Source organism: Strix aluco, chromosome 3 (assembly GCF_031877795.1).
Source record: "Strix aluco isolate bStrAlu1 chromosome 3, bStrAlu1.hap1, whole genome shotgun sequence".
Taxonomy (NCBI): domain Eukaryota; kingdom Metazoa; phylum Chordata; class Aves; order Strigiformes; family Strigidae; genus Strix; species Strix aluco.
This window is the reverse complement of record NC_133933.1, coordinates 28,543,403-28,559,554: the sequence shown is the minus strand read 5'-3', so window position 1 is coordinate 28,559,554 and position 16,152 is coordinate 28,543,403. Positions and strand designations below refer to the sequence as shown.

The window sequence follows — 16,152 nt, the reverse complement described above, 5'->3', positions numbered from 1 at the left end:
AAAGAAAGTTAGGGGTACAAACTCAAGTGTTGAGAAGTTGCAAAATGACAGGGAAAATGTTTGCCCATGCACTAGTCAAGGATTCTTTTCAAATTTTGCATGTTTGTTCCCCATTTAGCAAATACATTATTATGTCTAACTTATTACTGATTTTGCTATATGGTGTCACTTTTTAATAGTTGCACAGTTATAGAACGTGTATAATTAATTAAAAGATGTGTGACCGTTGCATTATAGACTTTTATATATGCATCTTTTTTTGTCAGTTACATGAATAATGTTATTTTGCTTTGAAAGGTTCTGATGAGAATGTCATTACAGAAGAAAATAAGTTAAAACTGGAAGAATTACAGGAATCTATAGAAGTGAAAACCAGAGAAGCAAATGAGAACTTGGAGAAATATTGCTCTTTAATTGTTAAATATTATAAACTAGAGGAAGCAAATGAGATGCTAAAAACACAAGTCAGTTTGTTGAGTGCTCGGCTGAAACAGCCAATGAGTGATGCTGTCAGCACTCCTTTGCTGAATTTGGATAACTCATTAACAGTGAGCATTCAGTCTGTCAAAGAGATGAGGTCAGATGAAGACACTATGAAGCTTTCAAGTAAAAGGCGGAGATATGAAGACAACAAGAAAGATAATGGAGAACCAAGATCCCCTGTGCCAGAGACTTTATCCAAAAAAAAAAGGAAGGATGATATCCGTCAAAATCTGCTGGGTCAGGACCACACAGATGGTGAGCCAGATGGTCTTCCAGAAGTAGTGAAAAAAGGTATTTATAGTGTTTTATAAAGGCAAACAGTCTCTGAGCATGGCAGGTGGATTTTCTTCTCTTTTGTTTAGCTGAATTAGTTTTACTCTGGGTGAGTAGGTGACTATGCAAACATTTTTGGTGACAACGATGGAAGATGAAAGTAGTCGATGGGAGATGTGCCAGTTAGTGCAAAGTTAGTGTTTGTGGAGCAGTGCTGTTAGACTAGCATAATAAGTTTATGTTGGTTTAATAACTACCATTCTGCTAAGAGTTAAATGGTCCTGGCAGTCACAACTTTGTAGTTCCTCATGATGAGTGTATTAGAGGCTAAGCATATGATATGTAACAGCAACAAAGTTTTGCTGACAGAAGACTTGTTCTAGTCATTTAAAAGCATTACTTGACCCATTCACTGAAACTTATAGGAAAATAGATGTGGAGTGAATCTAATCTTAAAGGCCACAGGATTGGAGTGCTAGAGTACCCTGCTGTTATGGAGTCATGTTTGCTCCCTCCATATCGCCACAGTTCCTTCAGTATTACTCCTTACGAGGTCAAAGAGGCGGTTAATAGCTCTGTGGGGTCTGACAGGCAAGTGGTTGGTGGTGAAGGCTGCAGGGAGACTCTGAGGAAGGAGGTAAGGGCTGCTCTGTGCTGGACATGGTTGGGTCCAGCTGGCTCCAAAGGACAGAGCTGTGTGCCAAAATGGAACCAGTCAGAGGTGTCTGTCATGCCTCTGAAAACGTGAGTGAGAAGCGGCGGTAAATGCTGAGATGAGGGAAAAACAGTGCTGGGGCTGGAGGGACAGGAGTAACACTGAAGCAAAGTATCATACTGAGCAGGGCATGGGGCTGAGGGGTGCAGTGGTGGCCTGAGCAGGGGCAAGAGCTGGAGGGCAGCCCAAGGGGGGCTGAGAGGAGACTAGGAGGAGATATGACCCTAGAGGGACTACAGCCAGTGAGTTCCTCCATGCCAAAACAATTGAGTTAAAAACAAGGAGCAGGATCTGACCCTAATCTCCTGCACTCCCATCACTTCACTGAAGGTGTTGCTTGCGAAGAGGCAATTGGAGACTAGAAACTGGGGAGGAGAGGTGTCTGGAGGGAAGCTGAGATGTTTTCCCCAAATGTTTGCTTATTTGTGTGCTGTTATTTCTTTCAATACTGGAATCAGTAATTAAGTGTGTTAATTGGCAATACATTTATTCGATTAAAATTCCCTGAGTTGAAACTGTCTTGCCCACACCAGTAATATATTGCCATCTTTGTGAGAGTTCACTTTCATTCTACTACAAATGCAATGAAATTAGGTGGCCTGATATTCCATATAAGGGTTCACTGTAGCAGAAAATAACTGAGAAGATTTCACAAATATTGAAAAATATATTGTAGTTCAACTACCTATTAAAGTACCCCTTTCTAATAATTGCAATTGCAATCATTACCAGACAAGCCATAGGGATATTGAATCGCCTCAACGTCAGTTATCACTCCCAGAAGTCAGGATTTCTAGGTCTACACGTTATTTGCATTTCATTTTCTTTTCAGCATTGTTATTTTTCTGGAAGTACACCTGTTCTGAGGACAGATGTGCCAGTTAATGTTTTACTTCTAGGCTAAATAGAGAGATAATAGACAAAATAGTTCTATGTAGAGAAAAATATGAAAAATCAAGAATATGTCATGGTATTGTGTTCTGATTGAATTCTAGTAAAATCAGTACAAGTTTTCAGACTGAAATTATTCTTCAGATAATAATGTACCTGTAAAGAAAAAGACCAAACACTTGTTTGAAAAACTTTGCTATAGAATTACTGTTGTACCTTGTCTGCAGTTTCCAGGGCTTGCAATATGAATTTTGGAATACACAAGATCTGTTTAGCAATCTCTTTGATCCACTTTCTTCAACAGAACAAATTATTTATTTTAATCAGTTATTTTTATCCCTGTTGTGAAAAAAGATGAGATCTGTTTGAGAAAGTGTAGCTTATTTAGCTGTTTTTAATAGAAGCTGTGTATTTTTCAGGGTTTGCTGATATCCCCACTGGAAAGGTTAGCCCTTACATCCTACGTAGAACAACCCTAAATCTAAGAACCAGTCCTCATCTGGCTTCCTCAAGTGAGAAATCATCTTTGCCTACAGAAGATGTACGAAAATCCGGACCAGATAATCTTGGTGAGCTCTCCTGTTCAACACCTGGTGGCAGCAAACCACAAAAGGTAACTATAAAAAATTATCTGGGTATGAAAGTCATCGGGAAAACTAACACATTTACTAAATGTATTCATCTTGCCAAGTAGGTTTGGGGACATATCATCATTCTTTACATTTCTCAGCAATACAGTGAAGATAAGATCATAAATACTGAATCACTAAAACATGACAGAGGTCTTGACCATGCTAGCAATCTGCAAATTGTTTCTGTGTTTTAATTTGTGACTCCATAGGGAAACCCATTGAGAAACAGAAATTAGAGGTATATTTTCAACTTCTTTTAATGGATATTAAAAAGCAGATATTCCTTGTGCTGTGGTTTCTTAGGTTACAGGAAAAATGGCAAAATAATTTACCTCTTGGAGTCTCAGTTGAGGCTTAATGTTTTCTGCTAACAACTTTTCTTGGAATTCCAGATTCAAGATGCTATAAAATAACTACAGATCTTTGAGAGGCTGTTAAACACGTAAATAGCGAACACTTAGATGGTAAAGAATGTAGACTTTAATGTTAGTGCTTACCAAATTATAAGGTTATCAAAGCAAATAAATACTAGAGTTAAGGTTTGAAAGTAACTGAAGTTTACATTAACTTTGCAAGTGTTCTCAGTAATATGACACACTGCTGAATATTTGAGTACATCAGAATAAGGTGTTCTTTCTAAGCTGATGCAAATGCTTTGCAGATTATAGAAAAATGTTCCAGCTTTAGGACAGAAATAAACCTTTTGTTGTCTGAAGTCTCCTCCGAAGTTTTTAACCATGCTATCTCAAGCTGAGCAATAAGAGAATAGTTATTATAGATTGATACTTCTTTACATGAGGGCTCCATAGAAATATGCCAGTAGATAAAAATTCTTCGTTTGCCAGGTTACACAAAAGCATTCTCCTGGCAATCAGTGGAGTGTGCTGCACAGCCAGAAGTGAAGCCATAAAGCAAGAGTACAACTTTTGGGTTTGGTTTTGTTTGGGTTTTTTAAATGCAGTTATCTTGTGTTAGCACATAAAGGATATTGGCAAGATACCAAAAGTAAGTAAAGGCAAGAGCCACATAGTTTGGTGGATGTATAGGTTTTGAGGCCAGCAAGCACCATTGGGAAGACGAGTCAGATCAGAGCCATAATTTGTTCTGAGCTATAGCAATAGGAAATCTGTATTGAAGTGAGAGTGAATCCACTGAATCAGTGTATGTTGTTTCAAGGGTTAGTTACCCTACTTGCCAAAATTTGCTGCTTCTTACAGACATTGCCTGGAGGTCTGTGTTTTATTACTGTTTCATTAAGTGATGCCAATAAATTTTATTTACACCAATTTATGTATGTTTTCCTGTAACTTTAGAAACAAATGGAGGGTGTTGCTTGTAAAGAAACTCAGCAGTGCAAAAAGAAAGGAAGCTGCAGAAAGTTGTGTAGTAATCACCTGCCATGGTGGTGTAAGCTGCTTGTAGGCTCTCGGTGACCATAGTCAACGTTACAGCAAATAACAAGTAATCAGTAATAAATTGTTTTTAATTTAACTGGGGGAGGGATTTTCCAAACAGTCCTTCTCTTTGCCTAAGCTTGTATTGTCTAGGTCTAAGGACAAGCTAATCCCTACCTTCAACTATATAGGAGAAATCAAGATTTCAGGGTTGGTTTTTTTTCCCCCCAAGTGTAAATATGCAAAAGTCATCAGTTCCAGGAATTTGTGCCTTTCTTTCTTGGACATTGCTGGATGTATGTGTGTGGCTTATTTCAAGATGACGTACATCTGGGAATTTCTGGAGGAATCGCTCATACTATTGTTTCAATGTTTGTTGAAACCATCAAAATGTGTTGCTTCATGCTTTATATTAATACAGTAAACAGTGTGTCTTATTTTAAAAGTGAAATAAACCTTGTTTCCTTCCCTTTGACAGGTACTTATGTACTTCATTTCAGACACCCCATTTCAAACTGTTGCAAATTTCTCAGGGTGTTTAAAATGTGCCCTGTCATTTTCATACACAAATTTATTCACTTTCCTATGTGAATGTAATGTAGAATTTAAATTGAGTGCTTTGTACATCAGTTAAAATGTGAAAGCAGTGGTTTCTGTCCAGATGTCAACAAAAAAATTGACAACTACGTTTTATGTTTGCAGAATATCTACGTGAAATATGAAATACAGATCTTTTTACACAGTCCCTGGTACTTTAGTAAACAGATTAAGAGTATTGTCTGTTCCTGGTATAGCTTTTTTCTGCTCCTAGCAAATAGCTTGCCAGCTGTGTAGCAGATATTCCATATTACACCACACCAAAACAATTGATATCAGGTCTCACTGTATTGTATATTCAAAGTGATAAATGTCTTCAAAATAATTTTTTCTGTTTTCAATATGTCTGTATATGTGTTTTGCAAATTCCCAATATTTAGTCTTTTGGAGTAAGTATTTTGATGCACTGCAGGAACCTAATACGGTTGTCCATTACCAGTAAAATAGGACATTTTTATTTGTCTTTACAGATAAATGATGAACGGCAGTCCCAAGCAGTGACAGCTCTTCCACCAATGAAATCTACTTCAAGGTCAACACTTTGCCCATATAAGCAATCCACAAAAACTGCCTCTGATAATACAAGGGAGAGTCGTATGATGCACAAAGCCAAGAATTCTCTAAATGAACAAGGACTGCCTGAGCATGATGAGCAAAAAGAAAATTGTAAGGTGCAGTAAATCTGTGTGGACTTAATCACAATTCAGAATAATTGACAATCAAAAACCAGTTTGTGAAATAAATATCAGAACTATATGGAGGGCACCATTTTCTCTTATCCAGTGATTAACAATATATGGGTTCTGCAGAGCTTGTTCTTGAATATTTACTAATATCAATAGTCACTTAAAGTTGTGGAATGATAATGACAGATATAATTGATCTTCTGTAGAATTTTCTGTAAATAATTCTTCATAAATCTGTTAAAGAATTAAACCATGGAAAAAGCAGACCACATGTTGGCATGTAGTTCATTGTTGCCTTTTTTCTGTGTACCAAAGGTTGTTTTACAAATGGAAGCTAAACTCACCTAAGTATCTAAAAATATTAGGTTCCAGGAAAAATGAGGCAAGCACTATTGAAGCAGTGACTTCATTTGTAAGTGCAAAACCAAATATAAAACCAGATATAAGATGCATTCAGTGCACAGGACCAGTGCACTGTGTCTTGGTATCCCTTCTTCCAGAAGGAATAACATTGTGCAAAGCAGAGTGAGACCTGATCCAAACAAACCCAAGGAGGCCTGTCTGTTTTCCCTGAAACTAATCATCTGCCAATTCATCTTTTTGCACTTCCCAGTACGCTCTGGCTTTGACCGTAGCTGAAGGTCTTACAACATTAATCTTCACCTCTGCAAAATGGCCCTTGGCCAGCCAGTAGTCCTCAGGAAGCTGGGTGTGGGCACTATATCTGGCCAGGAAGGACACCATAACAACAAACTGTGCTTGCTCTACCAATAATGGCTGTCTGCCGATTCTCTGCAGGTCACCCTTCACCTTGACAATGCCTGGCCTTAAATGTGTTGCTTTAGATGAAAATTGTTGCAGGTTTGTACCTGATGTAATGAGAGTGGGTATGTTGGAGAAATGGTCAGGTATCAAAAAAAAATCTGCATAGAGCGCCCTGAGTTAGCCCCTTTTCAAGAAGAATCCTATTTGATATCCCCAAAGAAGATAACTCACCTGGTATCATCAATATCAGGAAATAACTCCATCTAGTTCATGATAGTGCACTTGAATTTAGGATGATACATTACACATAAGCTCACCAGAACAAGCTTGTACTTGTGGATTTCAAAGGTCTAACTGGGTTTGCTCAGTAGCAGAGAGCAATTCTGTGCAAGAAAAAAGGGTGACATCAACTAAATCATTCATTATCCAACTGAACAGAAATTACTTTCCAATAATTCTTATTACTTATGCTTGCTGACCCAGGCCAGGTATTAGGAAAATCAAGCTACTGTACATGAGCAGTAGTGCCTTAAGACTCCAAGTTGCACAGCGGAGAGGCTTTTTCATGTCACTCTTCTATCAGAAAGATGTGGGTAATGATGTTTTCTACTCTTTGAAAAAAAATTCCTTAACTTAAAATAAGACCATACTTTTGTTCCAAGCTGAACTTTCAAAGTATAACCAGTGCTTCTCTAATGAAGCTTGAAGTCAGTTAGTTTTGCAGAGTGGAGTGTTTTTTCTATTTACATATTCATACACACCATTATTCTGCCTTGCTTACAGCATTGTCTGTTAGAACACAGTTTATGAGAATAAATAATCTGCTCACCAGTCTGAAAGATTTTTAAAGAAGTTCAGCATTTGTCTTGAGTCTTAACAGAATAATCCATATAGTTCAAAAGAACAAAAACTTTATATACAAGATACCCTTCAGTAACTAGATATATCTATGGTTGAGGTTGGATCAGTAGATCTTGTGGCTTTTTGTTAAACATCTCTAGTTGTTTGTTAACTCAAGTATTAGGTAATTAAAACAGTCCTTGTGGCATGATGCCTAGAGGCATCTTCCAGGAAGACTGAAAGAGGCCCATCTTAAAGGATGCATTTTGATTGCCTCATCTTCTGTCAGTATACCAGCAAAGCTGCTCATAAAAGTTAAATTATCTCTGATAAGGTTTTGTATCTTCAAATTATTTTGGGATCATGTGTGGAATTGTAGCAATTAAAAAAAATTAATTCTCTTGAGGTAGAAGCATGGATGTGAAAACACACTGGTAGTAGATGATAGAAAAAAACCCAAAACTGGTGTGTTTTATTTGTCCCAATCATTGTTTTTCTATTTTAGTCTGATGCCTTGAAAAGTGTCCCACTTGGAGGAGAGTGTGGAAAAAACATCTATCTTTAGAAAGCTGTCTAATCTTAACCAGACAAATTTAAACAACTATGTTACAATGAAGTAAGTAAATATCATCACTAAAAGAAAAGATTGAGGCTTTAGTAATTACATATTTTCCTACTTGGCCATGTTTGTATTTTATAAGCCTTTAGATTTCAGTAAGTGTGAAATGTTTGCATTTTGAAAGATTATAACGCCTGTTATTTTTCAGTAACAAGTATGTATTGTAGTAGTAGCTAATCTTAGCTTTTTGGCGTAGGGGCTAATACAGGTTAAGATTATCAAGAGTTCTGAAATTACATAGATTAATACCTCAGTCACCTGAAAATGGGACTTAATATTCCACATCCTATTGCAAACTGATGTGACTTCAGGTCACAATTCATGTAGGGTTTTGAAAGCTGTGTTGAAAACTTAATTTCCAACCTATATGTAAATCAAGCATGCAGCAGGAAAAAATCAAAATGCCTCATCAGAATTCCTAGTAGGAGGATTGCACAGGACATATTTTGTCAGTGTCAGCTATCTGTAACAAATGAAAGGACGCTTGTATCTGGCTTTCTATTCTGATTGTGAAGGTCCCTGTAAAAATGTCTTTGGTGCTCTGGTATTGTTCTTCTCATGCTAACCTGATTGTTGCCATGGTGATACTGTGTTACATCCCTGGAAGATGCATTAGTTGGATCTGTTCTTCATTTTCCTGTTTGCCCAAGGTTTACATTGTAATTGCTATAAAATCTAGTTTGCTGTCCTAAATAATTTTGAACGCTCTCCGAAATGCCCAGAGTTGTAAGTTAAAAGCATGTTGCCGGAATGCTGGCGTCCTTTTGCCGTGCGCCCTTACAGCTGATGGAAGGGTCTGGTTGGTTTGTGATGTTCAGCTCTTTCTTCAGGCTTTGAACTATTCTTCTCCTTTTTACCTAGTAAAGAAAGGGACTCATGAAAGGAGATTTGTTTGGCTGTTGCTCTTCCAGGATTATTATTAAGGGCCAATGTTTGAACAGATCTCTCATATCTCAGAACTTAAAATGTCCCCCAGATCAGATCCTGTCCTGACTTCAGGAGACCACTGGAGAGATGATCAGGAGTTCCCTGAGCGTGGGAACAGCACAGCAGTGGCAGGGCTGAGACACCCCTGTGCTTCTCTTGACAGCTGCAGTCTAATCAGTTACCATTTGGCTAGAGTTTGTACAATTTTTTTTTTTTAAATTAATCCTTAGTAGGAGAAATGTCATTTATTGAACATGATCCTGTGCTACTTTCTCAAGCATCAGCCTCCAGAAGCTGCTCTGCAATTGCATTGCAGTTCCACTCCTGGGTACAGTGCTGCTCTCACTAATGTTTGTTGGCTCACACAGGATCACTCAGTCTGCCAGTCCAGTAATGACCAGCGCGAGGGAAGGATGGAGCTGAAAGAAGAAACGCATTCTTGCTACCCAGCTTACTAATTTTGTTGGTGTGCCCTACAATTGATGCAAATTAATATATTTGAAATAGAGGAAGAAAAATATCAGGTGGAGCTGTGGTGAATCCAAATCCGTCTAGTCTCAGGCACGTGTACTGGACAGTAATCCTACAGTGCCCTAAAAACTGAGCAATGACAGAGGAAAGTGCAACAGACATCCAATGGGGATTTTCTTTGTACTATACATTCCAAATGAGTTCCTTTTAGACAGGAAAACAGCTGAACAATGTAAACACTGTACCATAGTGAAACCGGTGTCACTCCATGGCCCAGGTGCCACCTCTGTGGTGAGAACACTCTGAATTTGTCCCAGAACTGGTTTCAGCTTCCTGATCCTTGTTTCTGGCTCTTGAGATTCCAGCTGTTTAACCCTTACAATGACTTCACCTCCCTCTGCTTTTGCTACCTTATCATAAATAGCCACAAATTACAAAAGGCTGCCAGTAATTTTCTGCAGAAAACAGTAACTGAAAATGTCTGTTTGAACTTTTTAAAGGTGTTGACAACTGAATATATGGTGGACTACTGTGAAAGCAGGTTGCAATAGCCGTATTCAAAAGCAAAGTTGTGGATTTGCTTAAAATATTGACTAATATATCTATAGTTCCAGTGACAGGAGATAGGCATATTTGCTTTGTTACGTATACGTGTGTGTGCATATTCTCTGACACACTTACAGGCACACCCAAACACTCATTTCAGTGTAGAGTTTAGAAACTATATGGAACTTTGGAAAACAGGATGTAGCTATAAAATAGCAAAATCTGCTTAGCTTTATGCATTGTTTTATTTGACTTCCTGGAAGCTTTTTCAACAGCAGCCAAATCATAATCTCTATTGACAATCCAGTTGTTGAAATACTTAGGTGAATGCACTGTTGATTGATGGGTGCACAGAAAAATCAGCCGCTTTCTGTATTTTGCTTTTCTGCTACTGTGCTTCATAAATTAAACAGATGAAAGCTTAGTGAGAATCTGCTCTCAGTACTGGGTGGTGTTTCAGAGTTCCTCTATTTAGAAGGTCTGCTGAGTACCACGTGAAATACAGTGTAAATGCATTTGATATTGTGAAGGAAGATTGCCTTTTTCACAAAGTCTGTGTATCCACATCAGATTACTGATGGGTTTGTTTGGTTTTTTTAGAGGCAAAGCAGGGGAGTGGAAAATTATTAATTGTGGTTGGGAACTGCTTTGATTTTTTTCATTCTGAAGGGAAGTGTTCTGTATTCTTTTGACTCTGTGCTAAAAAATAATCTGTTTTCAATACTATTGTTGATATTTAAAGATATGTGTGGCTTTAGTCATTGTCTGGCAATAAGCAACTGAAGATTTTAGTTCTGAGGAGCATAGTTTGGATCCTTTTTAATTAATTTAGATTCAGATTGTGAAGGTTAAAAGTAGTAATGGGGATGACTGATACTTCATCCTTTTAGATTTTTTTTCTTGTTAATTTCTTGTGAGCAATTGCAGAGGGAAAGAATCTGTTTTGTGATTCCCAGATCTCCTACTTGCTTAACTGCTTGTTTAACTTGGTTAACTGCTCTTTTACCTCTCTTTTTATTTAAGTGTTCAGTGTCTGATCAGTGTCTGATATTACCTTCAGATCAACAAATCTTCTGCTGATACAGGCTGTTAGATGTGGAAGTATTGTTTTATATCCAAGAATCTAAATAACAATCTCCCATTAACTGCACATCCCCTTACACTGTGTTTTTTAGTATGAATGGAAAGGGTACCAAATGATTGGTTTGTTCAGGTGTCTTGATCCCCATTGCTGGCTTCTTTAACACAGCAGCACGTTGCCTGTGTTGTAAGCATAATTTTAAAAAAACATGGGAAAAATGGAAGGTTAGTGAATCAAGTGCGGGAAAGAATAAAGCCTTGAAAGTTCTGCCAGAGCTTCCAAAATGTAGGTAAGTTAGTGGGAAGAGTTCACATTGTTTGGCTACAGCTTAGAACTAAAAGGTGGGAAAACTAAGGTCTTGTCTTTGCTCTAAAGCTGATGCTTTGAAAAAACACACAGTCAACCTAACCTGTTGCAGGAATAGCCATTTTCCATACCCTGTGAACTGGTAAAGGGTTGTACTGTGCTCCGATGAAATCTAACAAAGAACAGCAAGCGTTAATGAAGATTTCTTCCCCACTTATTTCTTATCTCATATCTCCTCACCAGCAGAGTAAAGTGTGGGATTTTAGTCATTTTAAAGGCAAATCTCCCGGTTTCAGCCACCACAGTTGCTATTTCTGCTTTGCTGCCTAGGGTACGTTGTAAAAATGTTGATGGGAACGTAAGTGATTGCTGGCTTGCTGTAGCGGGCAGGAGGATTCCACAAATTCGCATCGTCCCTGTGGTGCACTGGAGATACTTCTGTAAATTCAGTAATGCAGCTGTGATTATTCTTCTCCTCGCCTCTCAATTAACCAGTACAGCACATATTGTTCCCTGTCAAATATCTTACTTTGTCAGATGGCAGAGAGCAGTGTTGTTCTCTTTTCAAATTGCTGGTTTGATTTCTGGCAGTACTTGATTGCTTTAAATTGTGCTTTCTGCATCCATTTTCCTCAATACTTAATTAACTGGAGAAAAAGACTGAAATGAGGTTTCAGTTAAGTAGGTGTTTCACTTTTGTCCCCACTATCCTCATTCATTTATTTCCTCTAGCTCACTCAAGTAGTCTCAGAGACTTTACCTTTCATTTGCAAGAAATTTTGCACTCCAGATTATCTCTCTTCTTATTATTATGCATTATTATTAAATGCATCCCATGCTGGGAAGAAGCACAGAGGAAAGAGTGCAGAAAAGGTGGTGAAAAGCCATCCAATATCAAACCAAAACTGCAGTGAGTGTAGGTAAGCAAAACACAGCTGGTCATTTGAAAAGACTCTTCAGCCAGCCATGGCAAAAGGCCATGTGCCTGAAACAGTGCTGCACTAACGACACGAGAGTTGAGTTAGTCAGGAGTCACAACACATTACAGGAACATTCTTGGAACTTTGCAGTGAAGAGTTTAGTTTTAACATTGTAAATGCAGTTTCCATCTACGTTAAATACCAGATAAAGTCAGGAGCAAGCACTTCTTTACAAGATTGCAGCTATTACAGCACTAGCAATGCTTGAGCAACACCTGGGGTACTGGAATGTCTTGAGGCATCTACAGTGCAGGTAACTGCTTGAAAGCACTTGGCTCTCATCCTTATCCCCTTTCTCTCTGTGTGACCTGTTCTGTCGTAAGTGCCTGTGGGAAGATAAGAGCCTGCATGCAGTTAGCTACCATGGAGCAGAGCTCCACGAAACACGTTGCATAAGGTAGCAGCAAATTTACCTTTTCTTTGTAAGAAAAATGTGGAAGACTGCTACTAAATCATAGTCTAGGACGCCGTATAGTCTAAAGATATGCCTACCACGTACACAGGTTCCTCAGAGGTAAGACACCAACTTGAAGTTCCAGAATTGATTGGAGCAAAACAGACTTTTTTAAAAAATCTTTTCCTGTGACCACATGTGTATATCTGTTTCAGCCTTACAAAAAGAGCCAAGACCATTTGAGCTAAATGCATCAGAGATCCAGTCTAATCATAATGGGAGATGGGAAAATAGGCAGACTGTGGTTTGGATTCCAGCTAATTAGTAAGCAGTCAAAAAGTTCACTTGCCTTGAAAAATACAAGAGTAGATTCTGAATGGCAGATGACTGTAGAATGGACTGAGAGCACCTGACCAGTGTGATTTGACTCACTCAAGTCTGAGAAAATTATTAATATTACAGTGAGAATGAATCAAGTAGAAAATGGATTTGGGTTAATCAATTAGGATTGCTAGAGCATCCCCATGGAATTTTGCTTTATTAAGAGATAATAATCATGATGGCCTCTCTTTGTTCTGTGAAAGAAGACCTGTGGGTATTCATGACAAAAAATGGAGTCTAGAAGCTGTCATATAGAAAAGGAAAAAGGATGGGCAGATTCTGAGGAACTTATTGGAAAAATCTTGAAACTCTAGTTCAATTTGAAGGTCATTACGACGGGCATTCAATCTTAAGCACTTTAACAGAAAATTAGTTGTTCTTGTTGAAACGTATTAAGGACAATGGATAATCTACTCTCCATGAGCTTGGAAACACATAATGTCCAGTGCTTCAAAAGCACTTTTTTCACTTTTCTAGCACAGCATACTAGTGTTCAGAAAATATGGAGCAATCCAAACTCCTTGTGATAGAGATCCAATGGATTTCTCTGTGCATGTGCTTTGTCAAACTGACAGAGAAAATTTGTAGTCTTCAGTGTCAAGGGGTTTCTTTTTCTTTTCAGTTTATGGCCTTGATAGACATTAAGAAATGCCCAAGAACAGTGAAAGAGCAACTTTAAAACCTCTTCCATGACTCTAAAGCAATTCTTATAATAATTTCTGAACTAATCTAAAAGTTATAAAAACCTATCCACAAGGCTGCTCTTTGTAAATATTATAAGGTAATTTTATATCTTCTGTGTTCTGTTTTGCTGAGTTGACTGCTAAAGTGAACCTTCAACAAAAGGGAAAAATCCAGTACAGCAGCCAAGGCTACAGAAGGCTGAGGACTGTGAGAGCTTGTAGCCAGGCCTGCACAGTGCTGAGCCAGCAGATTTGATCCTGTGTTTGAACTATGTGAATGTCACTTTTTCCTCTCTTCCCCTCTAGATCTCATTTTGAAGCTTGCTGACATATAGCTAAAGCATGGTTTGGGTTAGGCTTGGTTTCAGTGGCTAAAGTGATCGAAGCTGTCAGCTACACAGGTGTGAAGATTCTATCGCGCACACGTCCTGTGGTTGTGAGATGGACCATGTTTACATGATACTCATCCGTTTCTATTTTCCAACTGCCTTCGTTTATGGAAACCCTTGTTTACATAGGTAGATATCTGTGTACGTGAAGAAACTGGTATTTGCCGCTGTGCACACACAGTTGACTGTGCATATGAAATGGGAAGAGCTGGAGCAACATTTCTGTATACTCAGCTATGCAGTATATACTGCCAGAGCAGGCAGTGAAATGAGTATGTCCAGTTGAAACTTCAGAAGAAATTTAGAAATTGCTGGAATTTCTAAAAATATGAGCCATGCCACTTTGCCAAAATAGAAGAATCCTACTTTAAGTCCCATGCAGAAGAGAACTTGTTTCACAGGACATTTCCCCTTCTGCCTGCGATGGGGCCACTGGGTCAGTACTGGTTTGGAAGAAAGTTTCCACATACCAGATCACTGACATTTTCTGTTGTGAGAAGAATAAACTTGGGTCCTGTGCTCATCTCAGAGCAGTCATTTTCATTTTTACTGGTTTACTTTTAAAACTTTCCCATGTGCAGTATCTAATTATGGTACATTACAAAAATCTGTATTTAAATGGTAACACTACACAGTGCTGAAAGGGACTGTTGGTAAATTGCTTATTCACTTTGATGATTAAGCCAATAATTATTGCATTAGCATCCTAAACCACACTCTTCTGCCGATGTATCTCCTCCTAAGGCAATCCCATGAGATGTGATGGGCTAAGTAGAAAGGGTATGGCACTTGAAGAAGGAAAGTGCAAGAAACATGTAGGAGATAGTACCAGGGATTAAGTGGAGATTGCTTTCTCCCATGTCTGCTTCAGTGTGACTCAGGATAGTGGTGGGGTGCGGTACATCAAAAAGGATTTTTTTGCCTTGGATATGTAAAAATAGACATTTCCACTACTGGCTATGAAAGACCCGATGACACTTCCTGACAGGTCTTATCACTGAGGTTATGCTCACACGGTAATCAAAGTAAATAATTTTATTTGGTTGAGTAAAACGGCCTTTTAGCTTCCACACCACTGTGGCATTCAGCTGCCTATGCTGTTCTATTTTCCAGTCCTGAAATAATTTGGTAACACTGCTGGATGCCATTTTTCAGCTGTCTTTCACCTCCCCCTCACCTGAGGTAAATCTTTTGGTATCTTTACACTGCATTTTTTTGAGAATGAATGCTTTATGAGCCTCCTAAAAGCAAAGGCATAAAATAAGTGTAAGATACTACTTTGTGTCTTCAGGAGCTTTTGGCTTTATATGATAAAATTCCAGGAAATAAGTTATTTGGAACAGTTTGCTCACTGGAAGACAGATGGGCACCGGATCCTGCACCCCTGCAGGTGCTGTGTTAGCTTCCCATTAATTTCCTGAAATGATGCACTTACAGACCCATTTCAGTGGCTATTTCAAGCCCAGGAGTGACATTTTTCTAGGCTCCTAGATTCTAAGAGCTAGTCTTTTACCTGTGTCTCTTAGCAAGAACCAGCAGGTTTTTTGCTTTTTACGGAAATATTTTTTATGGGTATGATGGCTGCTTGAATTGTATCTGAGTGTGGATCAGGTTCTGAGACCACTATTCTGCAGCTGAAATATCATCCTTGCATTTCTAAAGGTATAAAACTGCCTGATGTTGGATTTGAGCAAGTGGCTAGATGAAAAATCCTTTACAAGCTTTCCTGAGTGGAGACCATTTCATTGCTACAGAAAATGGGAGAACCTGTGTGCTCTGTGAAAATTTGTTAGAAAAACTCTCCAGTTTCTTAATAAGTGTGCTAGAAAAAAAATTATCGTTCTAAAACATAAAAAAAAGTTTGAACCTCAAGGGCTGGGTAAGTGAAAAGAACCCTCAGCTGAAGATTTCTAAGCAGACCACAGAATGCAGTCTGCAGAGGTAGTAAAACAGTGTGAACAGCAGAGATAAATCTTGGTGGGAGGACTGACTTTCTCTGAGGGCACACTATTTGAAATTGCATGTTCGAAAGCAAAGAAAATTGCTCCTCAGACATACCTTGATGAACCAGATTGAAAATTGCCTTGAGCTGGAGTCCA

At 38.5% G+C, this 16,152-nt stretch overlaps 2 protein-coding genes across 2 annotated transcripts in view; one reads left to right on the top strand and one right to left on the bottom strand.

Moving 5' to 3' along the window:
* CENPF (centromere protein F) overlaps window positions 1-5,935 on the top strand; it is a 43,796-nt gene extending 37,861 nt beyond the window's left edge. Inside the window, exons 17-19 of the mRNA XM_074820634.1 lie at window positions 298-774; window positions 2,782-2,975; window positions 5,456-5,935. Of these exons, the coding sequence (XP_074676735.1) occupies window positions 298-774; window positions 2,782-2,975; window positions 5,456-5,665 (881 nt within the window). The 3' untranslated portion in view covers window positions 5,666-5,935. The remainder of the gene's footprint in view (window positions 1-297; window positions 775-2,781; window positions 2,976-5,455) is intronic.
* A 2,691-nt stretch (window positions 5,936-8,626) lies between these two features.
* LOC141921603 (spermatogenesis-associated protein 7 homolog) overlaps window positions 8,627-16,152 on the bottom strand; it is a 39,450-nt gene continuing 31,924 nt past the window's right edge. Inside the window, exon 10 of the mRNA XM_074820527.1 lies at window positions 8,627-8,752. Within this exon, the coding sequence (XP_074676628.1) occupies window positions 8,627-8,752 (126 nt within the window). The remainder of the gene's footprint in view (window positions 8,753-16,152) is intronic.